General features: G+C 34.1%; 1 protein-coding gene across 2 annotated transcripts; it reads left to right on the plus strand.

The window, feature by feature from the left end:
• Window positions 1-624: 624 nt before the first annotated feature.
• LOC132733839 (mitotic-spindle organizing protein 1-like) lies at window positions 625-9,450 on the plus strand. Of its 2 annotated transcripts, XM_060720557.1 has the most exons (4): window positions 625-782; window positions 4,453-4,598; window positions 5,502-5,564; window positions 7,489-9,450. In XM_060720557.1, exons 1-4 carry the CDS (start codon window positions 725-727, stop codon window positions 7,513-7,515), a joined length of 294 nt encoding a protein of 97 aa, XP_060576540.1. In that variant the 5' UTR covers window positions 625-724; the 3' UTR covers window positions 7,516-9,450. The 2 variants fall into 2 exon arrangements, with proteins under 2 accessions (XP_060576540.1, XP_060576541.1); XM_060720558.1 differs by lacking the exon at window positions 5,502-5,564.
• The last annotated feature ends 2,129 nt before the right edge of the window (window positions 9,451-11,579 follow it).

The raw sequence follows: 11,579 nt of genomic DNA on the forward strand, positions 1-11,579 counted from the left end.
TGTCTAAATATAAAATCTGTGTTTAAACTACTTTCTGTTCTACTTAATTACTTTCGTATTTTCTTTTCTTTATTTTTCCTAACCACAAGCCATGGTTATTTTTACAAAATATCATTTTGATTCAGCTATATTTTATTGCATAAAATTTACAACCCTATCATATTCAACTCTCCATTTTGAAAGTCTTGTATATAATGATATCCCATTTTCACTACGTCTTGTCTTGAGTACATGTACCATATAAACAAATCACTAAGTACTACTACTGCATCTTATTATTACAATTGTACCAGTAATATATAGAGGATATTTAAGTTTTATTCTATAAATACAGGATTTATTTCCATTGAGTGGTATGAAAATAAATATTTCATAAGTGGCGGTATTTTATGAGTGGCTACAGCCACTCGTGAAATATTTATTTTCATACCACAAGATGAAAATAAATCCTGTATTTATAGAAAAAAACCTGAATTTTCTGTTATTATATACATTTTTCTATTTTTGACATGAAAATATGTTTCCCTGCAGATATGGAAAATGAAAATACGCATTTTATTTCATCAATATTTCACTAATAAGTATAATTATGATATAAATATAGGCCGTATTAGTCTTTAGAGCCTGCTGACACCGATTCCACTGGTCCTATTGTGAAGTGATTGTGACTAATCGTCCGGGGTCTACGGAGTACACCGACGTTTCAATCGCACAACACCAAAAAATGGCGTCCGAATCGGGAAAACAACAACGGTCTTCATCGGCTAAAGAAACAATGGATGGTAATATATAAAGGCATTCGTATTTTGTTAGAGAGCTTGGAAGTGATGTCTAATATTCAAAACTCAAAGAGTTAAATTTTGCACAGAGATTAAAAAATTTGCAAATCTACAACAAGGGTAGTAAACGGATAATCTGAATTTCGGCTAAACGAAACTTTTACTAGCTAGTATGTGACTGTCAGCAGCAGGTGACCATACAGAGGAGGCATACTCGACGCGTGGGCGTACGTTGTTGTTGTAGGTTTTGGCTTTCACCCCTTTGGCATCCGGTGGGCTTGACCGGATGTTTCGGCGCAGGAATGCTAGGGTTGAGTTGGCTATTTTGGTTGTGTTGTTGATATGGTATTTCATCATCATCTGCAGTAATCAACTCACTCTTCAGTAATCGCCTCACTCTTCATAGAGCATAATTGCGATTTCCAAGATAGGTCTGGTGTAATAGTTACTCCAAGATACTTGGCCTGGTTAGTTACGTTGGGTTGTCGGGTGTATTTGATAAGGGAAGACAATAGTGGCAGAGACATAGATATGTATGTCTCTGATAGTGGTTATCGTGATGACCACAGGTGAACGTCGTGTGGTCATGTCTTACACTATACCCCAGTTCCCCCTCTACAACCCAAAACCCTTAAACATCATCCAAACATCATTAGTATTGACAAAAATAAATTTTATGAAAAAAATAAATAAATTTATGACTAAAAAATTAAAAGGTATTTTACTCGGCGGCACGAAATACCCAAATATACCCAAATATACCCAAATATACCCAAATATAGCAATATTTATTTTTGTTTGTATAAAATATAGATTATAATGAGAAATAAATAAGTATTTATAAAATAATATGACTTAGCCTGCTATAACTTTTATTCATTCCGTTGAAATGGGCAGTTAAGATGTTGTAAGGAAATAAAGTTGTGACATTTGCTTATCTACTATATAGGTACGTTCTTTATGAATGTACTTGCAATTTTAAATCAAGATATGGATATGGTATTTGTTGTCTGAACTAACGTTTTTAAGGTGTAATTTTGTTGAAATTTTATATCATATACAAGTGTCCATGTTATTTTTGAAAAAAATTAGCTTTAATGGAGTACATATACAGTAGTTTGGTTCAATACACAATGATAGGAAAATGTATATTTGGGTATGTTCGATTATATCTTAGTGAAAGTTTATATTGTGTTCATGATTAAAACAGCACTTTTTTAGTACAAAACATTTATTTTTAGTATAATTTGGCAATATTTGGGTATATTTAGACAATATTTGGGTATATTTGGGCAATATTTGGCTATATTTGGGTGTATTTGGGTATATTTGGGTATTTCGTGCTGCCCATTTTACTCTACTTTCATTTTGTATAGAAAAATCACTAGCATCTTGATTTTCAGTGCATATATTCATCAAATTTTCACCAATCTTAACAATCTTGGTGTCAAATCTTAGATAAATAAATACTCTTTAGAAAACAACACTGACACCTTCGCTGATTATACGTAGCAAGTAATATTCAAGCCCAAACTGAAGAGATTGAAATAACAAATGAAACTCAGAAGAGATTTGATTGCACTGTTTCGGTATAACTCTCAGAAGTAAAACACACTGAATTCACAGTGAATGAATATTTCGTTGTATTGCGTATTTAAATAGGGTAAAATTAAATTATTAATTGTAATTGTTCAATCAAAGCATCATATGAAACTATAACGCACCTTTTTTCCTTTATGTCAAATTCTCAATCCAAAATGAAAGTAAAATGGCGCAGCAGATTGTTTTCATATGGAGTATTTTCATTGGTCATGTGAAAACCTCGGACCAATTAAAATACTCCATACAAAAGCAAAGGGAAATGTAGAAATTTTTGGTTGAGTTTTTGCTTGTAAAGAAGTATCTCCAAAACTACTGAAGGGAATGGATTGAAACTTCACACACTTGTTCTCTGTGATTATCTTACATGATTGGCACAAGTTCAATAACTCTGATTTGCTTTTTTGCATACTTATGGCCCTTTTTCGACTTAGAAATTCTTGGTTAAGTTTTTGCGTGTAAGCTGGTATCTCCATAACTACTGAAGGGAATGGATTGAAACTTCACACACTTGTTCTCTGTGATTATCTTACATGATTGGCACAAGTTCAATAACTCTGATTTGCTTTTTTGCATACTTATGGCCCTTTTTCGACTTAGAAATTCTTGGTTAAGTTTTTGCATGTAAGCTGGTATCTCCATAACTACTGAAGGGAATGGATTGAAACTTCACACACTTTTTCTCTGTGATTATCTTACATGATTGGCACAAGCCCCATAACTCTGATTTGCTTTTTTGCATAATTATGCCCCTTTTTCGACTTAGAAATTCTTGGTTAAGTTTTTGCGTGTAAGCTGGTATCTCCATAACTACTGAAGGGAATGGATTGAATCTTCACACACTTGTTCTCTGTGATTATCTTACATGATTGGCACAAGCCCCATAACTCTGATTTGCTTTTTTGCATACTTATGCCCCTTTTTCGACTTAGAAATTCTTGGTTAAGTTTTTGTTTGTAAGCTGGTATCTCCATAACTACTGAAAGGTTTGTGCCTTTTTTGGGACAATTTTATGCATTCATAATAATTAAGCAGTGATTTACTCGATAAAACATCTTAATAACAAGCCTTTGTACCTTTTCGGACAATTTTATGTATTCATATTGGTAAGCATTATTTTTCTCAATGAAACACCCTTGTGACAATTTTTTCGAATATTCCAGCGTCGCTGTCCTCCAACAGTTCTTGTTAGAATAATAATATCTGTCATATTTTGCGGTTCGGATCGGAATATCCGTCCCGAGGTGACCCGCCCATTGGGCGGTAACGAGGCTTGCCGAGTGACTGCCCATGGGCATGTGACCGAGGGACGGATATTCCGATCCTAACCGCAAACATATGTCAGATATTTTTTCTTGCATATTCTACCATATTCCATTATATTTTAAATTCTTTATCTTTAATTCCAATTGAAATTTATATAATTACAACCGTAACTACTTTCTTACAACAGTGTATGAATTACAACTTCATTCATAACGGTAAAATGACGTCATCCTGAGCACGCCATTGTACAGCACGCGACTCATCTGGCACCCCCCATGCCAGATGAAATTTCCAGCATGGGTAAAACTCTCGGAAACGCCAGTCTGATATGCAAGAATCTACAATCCTTTTTTATCGATTGTCTTATTATTAAATCATGAGACCTGTGTCATGTCTGCAAGACTATATTGTAAGTGTATGAAAATATTTAATGAGACTATATGTTGAGGTTCATGCCAAGATGTAGCAGTACATGCCCAGATAGACAAAAAAATGTTTTCTTGCATGTCAAATTAGGTGCTTCCTTAAGTATTACCCATGCTTAAAATTTTATCGGGGCATTGAAAGGGGGGCTGGGCGTGCTAGATGGTTCATGTGCTCCAAAATGACTTTATATTTGACATTTAGGAATATTTAGGAATTAAACTGTATTTTTAGGATTATGTCATTTTGCTGTTCAAATTCATACTGTACTGTTTTCCATGAAAAATAAATTTGATATTTTATAAAATTTAATCATTTAAAATATAGTTGAATATTGTAGAATATTATTATCAAGAAAAATATCATTTTTGTCCTCCTATTTCAGTTTTGATGGAGATGTCTAAGATACTGAATACTGGTCTTGACATGGAGACCCTAGCAACAGTAGTGAGATTATGTGAGAGTGGAGTAAATCCAGAGGCTTTGGCACTAGTTTTCAATGAACTCAGGAAAGAATCAGCTTCAATAAAGGTACATCAGCTGATGCCACTCTTTTTTAAACTTGGATTTTTTAAGTTATACTAAATAGGAGAAGCTCTGTAAGTTGCTTGAGTAGAGAGGTACATGATACATCACTTAATGGTATGACACGTGACATAATATTTTTCTTTGAAGAATAAGGCCATTCTTAATGCTTATTGTTCATTTTTTCTTGGCATTTTCAGCCCTGAAGATTGCTGAAACACAGTTTTTTGTTGTTGTTTTTATTTATAACAAGTTACATGTAGCAATTTGAAGCTGAATAACACTTCGGTTGAAAATGAATTAGTCTCTTATTTTATCAGTTAGGAAACCAGAAACGTGTATACAGTAACTTACTGTTACATGATTTTTACGATTTCAAAATATTTCAAACCTTTGAATTCCTTCCTTTGAGGAGACTATCCATATACCATAGTGAAAGTTGCAGGTTCTACTCAGATGCTTACCTGTGTTTTAGATAAAGTATGAAGGAATAGATTGTCACCTTAGTTCAATAACAGATTAAGTACTAATTATTTTGAATAGGAGTTAACCTTTTACTGCACTAAGGTGACAAGATGACAAGATAAGATAATTCCATCAGTAAAATCGGAAAGTTGCCATTTGACCTTTACTGTGTTTCTCAGATTTAAACCAACAGAGAAAAACGACTTTAAATAATGACAAAGTCTATATAATAATGCTTGTTGGATAGAAAAATCAACAACAACACACACATTCTGATGTATTGTTATTTATCAACGTTTTGGCTTACACCTTTATCAGGATTGATATTAAAACGTTAATTTTTTTAATATAATAATGTTTGAAAGTGGTAATGTTGAGTAAACATGCTAATTAATGTGGGTTATTAGTAGACACTAGAATATATCAATGATATTTCTTTAAAAGGAGGTTAATGAGAAGGCCAGGATAGAAAAAGAAAAGAGAAGCCTTACTGGATTAATGCAAGGGGTAAATTAAACATACAGTGTGGTTTTATTAGCACAGGTTTTCATTTTGTGTTTTCAAGTGCAAGGTCATCTTGACTTTCTAAATTGATTAAAAAATGCACCATAATGTATAAAATTAGGATACTAGTAGTATCAATAGAAAATGTTTGTTTAGAGTGATATTACACCAAGTGTCTGTTATACTTAAGTATTCATAAATTGGGGGTGGAAGCAACTCTGCCATTGTTTCAAATCAAAAAGTTTTTGAAGGCTATATTCAGTCAATGTAAGAAGCAACTGTTGGTCATACTTTCCGAAGTCATTTTCAGTTATAGCTTGGAAAGTAACTATGGTTCACAACTGAGGAAAGTAATATCTGTTCATAATTTGGGTCTTTGTGTAGGGTAGGGGAATCATTTGTCATTGTAAGGTGGTGCTATGGCTCAGTTGGTTAGACCACTGACTGTCACTCCCTAGGTTCCAGGTTCGATCCTGGGTAACACCCTTAGGATTTTTCTGAAACACTATCTAGAGGTATACTGGTACGAAACCCAGGTAATCCTCGCATGTATCATTGCTATACACTAGGCATGTAAAAGAACCATGGGATCTATTCAATAAGAGCTAGGGACTGGTTTGTATCTCATAGCTGTCTCTAGTGTGTGCTGAGGTAAGGACCCTACTTTGCACTTTCGTAGGCTATCTTTGACCGCCTGGTCTAAAGGAAATTAAATCAAATCATTTGGATGATCAATGGTTATATTTGGGGAGGAAGTTAGGTTTTTAATGGGGGAACTTTTGTAAGGTAAATTTTGTCAGTTATAAATAAACTTTTGGCCTTAGTTAAATGTTCATTGATCATAGGGAAGGAATCAACTCTAGTCATAGTATATAAAAAGAAACCATTGGCCATAGTTTAATACAACGTTTGAATCAGTACTTTATGTCTAAAACTCAAATATTAAATAGTACATGAGGTCAGATTTGTGGGAATATGCACTGGTAAAGAAGCAACTTTTGCCCATTGTGGTAAATAAGTTTTATATTGCTAAAATTGAAATACTTGTAAATGGATTTGGGTCATTATTCAATAAGTAGGGAAAACATCTTTTGATCATAGTTTATTTTTGGTTGTAGCTTGGGTACAGTTGAAAGGTACCTTGATGCACAAACAAAGCACTGAAATAACATTTCACTTGGTATTCATGATTTTAACAGCTCTATGAGCTAACAGCACTCAGTTTTGAGGATTGTTTTTCACAGAAGGTATATACATGCCACTAAGAACATGTTATTATTTCACTTTGTCTATCCATATTTTTTTAAAAATCTTAATATCCAATTAATGTCAAAATCAATCTTTTTTTATAGAGCTGTCTTGCTCACTTTATCCTGGACTAGTTCAGAAACATGAACAGGATGAAAGTTTGTTTTAGTTGACTTGAGTATGAATAGAACATATTACATGCACATGTATATAATACCTTACAAGTTTTTTTTGTAAAAATCTAGTTATAAATATGAAAGCTTGCAAACTAGACAAACTTAGTCCTAGACATTGCATCAGGTAGGTACTCCTTTTTGCACCTGGATTATAGAAGTTTTCTGTACAGTTAAACCTGTGTATAAGACCACATCTGAATCAAGATAACTTAAAAATAATGGTCAGTTTTTGATAAGCAATCATTGATAAAATTGACTGAAGTAACCTCCAAATAAAGGCCACTTGTTTATATGAAGACCATGATTTGCTCTTCCTTGGGTGGCCTTTGTTTCTGTTTTTTACTGTATTTATAGCAATAATCAATGTCCTAAGGTCCTATCTATATATCAATAGTAAGTCTGTTTTTCAATCATAGTCATGCTAAGTAACTCTTAGACTAAGTAGTTTTTTTGTATACATGTATTACGTAACTACTAGTGATTTGATTATTGGTATATTTCAGAATGACAGTGAGGCTGGAGGAAGCTGACAACCTATTTCTCGGTGATGTCGCGGGTCCAAGTAGAATAAGAGACATAATTTGATTGTATTGTGATATATATAAGATTGTATTGGAAATGAATGCTGTTAACTCTCTGAATGCTTGCCACAACAATGACTTTGCCAGTGCCACCAGAACACAGCTAAACAATACTGTACATCCATGCAGCCTGACAAAGGCTGTACTTGTTTTACTATTGTTTGCTAAAGTTTTTCCTCTCTGATATTTAGAGTGTATAAAGCTATATATCTGCTGCAAAAATTATTGTTTAAATTTTACAAAAAGAATTCTTCCAAATTGCTTGTATGAAATAAAAATGGTAGATAGTTGCCTTAAAAAGCGAATGATGCATGCACAAAATCATCCTAAACTGATACAATCCTACTTGAAATAGCAAATAATATTTTGTTCTGTAACATTTTATTCAGTTTATGAACAATATTCATGTGTGTTAGATAACAGAGACATTCTATGTTACAACTTTTTCGGGAATCAACCATATAATAATGGAACCAATATATTTTTACTGTTGATACATTTTATAAAAATATTTCATAAGATATAGATTTATACCATTTAAAACCTTTTAAATTTCTTCATAAACATCAGTGTGATTACCATTCACAGACATATTTAATGATGAACACAGATCTAATGTGTTCAATAAATTTGTTACAATATAAAGCTTATATATAAAAATAATTATTCCTTCATAAACACTTTATTTGTAATACATATGAGCTGCGTCATGACAAAACCAACGTAATGCATTTGCGACCAGCATGGATCCAGACCAGCCTGCGCATCCGTGCAGTCTGATCAGGATCCATGCTGTTAGCTTACCAACTCTATTACAAGTAGAGAAACTGATAGCGAACAGCATGGATCCTGATCAGACTGCGCGGATGCTCAGGCTGGTCTGGATCCATGCTGGTCGCAAACCCACTATGTTGGTTTTGTTATAACACTGCTCATATTAAACAGGTTGATTGACTATTGGGTTATATTTTGGACAGAGTAAATTCCAATATACATGTATTATATTATGACTTGTAGTCCTTCTGTGACTGAATCACCCACTGTGCATGTACAAGTAAAATGTGTGGGCATTTTAATTGGCATAATTATACTGAAATTAGGAAAATTTTAGGACAGTTAATTGGTGTCATTGCCTTGAAAAGTGAATAGCTTTGAAAATTGACTTAGGCTATTACCATTAAACCATTTTCAACTTGAAAAGGTTATTTTAACCTCTGAAATTCACTTGTTTCATTGAAAAAATCTTAATATTTGACATAGAGTGTACTTTGTCCGTGTTTTATGTCAAAGTATTGTAACATCATCAAGTGCTAACTTTATTGCAAATATTGATGTAAATTCACAATTTTATGGGTATTAAAATCAATGATTTGTTTCAAATACCTGCAGAGTTCTTAGTTCTTTACCAACATTCAATATGTAGTTAGAATTTTTAGCTCTACTATTCAATAGTGAGTCTCTCTTACCTAAGCATATGCTTAATTAACACTTCAAATAGTTACTTAAAATTTAGTGTGCAACTTCTAGTATAACATCATGGATATCTCATTAACCACTAAAGATAACACACAGAAGGACATCTGAGGTCATCTTTCACCAGTAAAGCTTGCCATATGACCTTTACTGTGTTTGTTCTACCTACTCAGCACTACCCACGCCCCTTAAAAAAGTGAAGAAGAAAAAAAAGATACTGAAAGCCCTCATATGTCTATATTATTCTATCATAATAGTCATTTAGCAAAATGAAGTGCTTCTCGAGCTGAACAGTGAATTATAATACAAAATGATTTATCTACAAAATAAATGTTAATCAGTGTATTAATGTTGACTACATATTCCAATAGCTTCAAACTATTATGATGTCAATAAACCAAATGACTTTAATGCTCATTGTAGTTATTTTTATCAGAAGGGGTATATTGTTTTGGCGATGTGCGTCAATCCGTCGGCCGAATTTCGTTTCCACGCTAGTTCTCTCAACCCTTCAACACAGAGTTATGGCCCTTGATTAGGTATGTAGTATGCACAAAGAAGTAATAATCATGTCCGCACTACTTCTCTTTAACTTCTGGCTTGAATTCAATGAAACTTTATGGAAACCATCAATACCAAGATGAGATGGGCATATTATCGCCTTGTTCCGATCTGACCTTCAACACAGAGTTATGGCCCTTGATTAGTTATGCAGTATGCATATAGAGCAATAATATTTTCCACGCTCCTTCCTTGCAACGCCTGGCGTTAATTCGGGAACCATCAGTACCAAGATGAGATGTGCATATTATCGCTTTGTTCAGGGGTGACCCTTAAACAGAGTTATGGCCATTTCTTAGTTATGCAGTATGCATATAGATCAATAATCGTTTCCATACTATTTCTCTGCAACTACTGGCAGGAATTCGAGGCAACTATGGGAACCATCAATACAAAGAGGAGATGTGCATATTGTTACGTTGTTCCAGTCAGACCCTTCATCACAGAGTTATGGCCCTTGATTATTTATGCAGTATGCATAAAGAGCAATAATAGTTTTAGCGCTACTTCTCTGCAACTACTGGCTGAAATATAACGAAAATTATAAAAACCATCAATACCAAGGTGAGATGTGCATATTATTGCCTTGTTCTGGTCCACCCTTCAACACAGAGTTCTGGCCTGGCCCTTGATTAGTTATGCATTATGCATATAGAGCAATTATCGTTTTCCTGCTACCTATCTACCTACCTGCCTACCTACCTATCCTTTTCATCCCCAGTGGGACATAAGGCCATAACCAGCTCCCTCCATTTCCCTCTGTCCTTTGCTATTTGATGTGCATGTCCTAACCTATATCCCTGGTCTTGCAGCTCTGATTGGATGGTTCTCCTCAATGTGGTCCGAGGTCTGCCAGGTTTTCTTTTCCCAGGTGGTGTCCAGCATAAGCTTATTTAGGTATGCATTCTTGTGGCATCCTAAGCACATCGCCCAGCCATCTGAAACGCCTCTTTTTCAGTTCTGTTGTTCCGGTCCACCCTTCATCACAGAGTTATGACCCTTGATTAGTTATGCAGTATGCATATAGAGCAATAATCGTTTCCCTGCTATTTCTGTGCAACTACTGGCAGGAATTCATTGAAACTTTATGATAACCATCAATACTAAGATGAGATGCGCATATTGTTGCTTTGCTCCGGTCAGACCCTTCATCACAGAGTTATGGCCCTTGATAAATTATGCAGTATGCATTTAGAGCAGTAATCGTTTCAGTCCTATCTCTCTGAAACCACCGGTAGGAATTCAATGAAACTTTATGGGAACCATCAATTTCAAGAGGAGATGGGCGTATCCTTGCCTTGTTCAGATCAGACCCTTAAACACTTAGTAATAGCTCTTTATTAGTTATGCATTTAGAGCAAATATCGTTTCCGCGCCACTTGTCTGCAACTGCTTCAGGAATTCAACAAAACTTTATTGGAACCTTAAATACCAAGATTAAATGCGCATATCGTCGCCTTGCTCCGGTCATATCCTTCGGTCCTTGATTAGTTATAAAGTACACATATCTATAGAGCAATAATCGTTTCCGCACTATTTCTCTGCATCTACTGGCTGGAATTTAAGGAAACTTTATAGGACTTATCAATACGAAGAGATGTGCATATCATAGTTATGGACCTTGATTAGTTAAAAAGTATGCATATTGTTAACGCTCTATTCTCAATACAAAAAGGCAATTTGCATCTCATTGATACTTTTTAATAGGGAGTTACGGCCACTTTTATTACCCTGGATTTTTATTATGTGCAAAGAATATTATTACTGTTTATGTTATGATAAATATATAAAGCCTTGTGCCTCCAGTTGTTGTGTTGGTAATAAACAGTACTCGGTGGGGAATATGAATTCAATGAATTTGTTTGTTATCATTTTTTCCTTTTTATTGGCATACTAGAATGAATATAGATTTGAAATTTCTTACATTACAGTATAATAATGCAAGGTTTATGTTCAAATGCTAAATTTGTAATTAATCA

The sequence above is a fragment of the Ruditapes philippinarum genome, unplaced genomic scaffold, assembly GCF_026571515.1.
Source record: "Ruditapes philippinarum isolate M1 unplaced genomic scaffold, ASM2657151v2 ctg3702_1_1_1_1, whole genome shotgun sequence".
In the NCBI taxonomy this organism is placed as follows: Eukaryota; Metazoa; Mollusca; class Bivalvia; order Venerida; family Veneridae; genus Ruditapes; species Ruditapes philippinarum.

What these genes read in the sequence shown, in the direction of transcription:
- LOC132733839 (XM_060720557.1), top strand. Translation starts at nt 725, where the DNA reads ATGGCGTCCGAATCGGGAAAACAACAACGGTCTTCATCGGCTAAAGAA. An exon ending in GGCTAAAGAAACAATGGATG is followed by an intron (nt 783 to 4,452) that starts GTAATATATAAA and finishes CTCCTATTTCAG; the next exon opens with TTTTGATGGAGATGTCTAAG. An exon ending in AAGAATCAGCTTCAATAAAG is followed by an intron (nt 4,599 to 5,501) that starts GTACATCAGCTG and finishes TTTCTTTAAAAG; the next exon opens with GAGGTTAATGAGAAGGCCAG.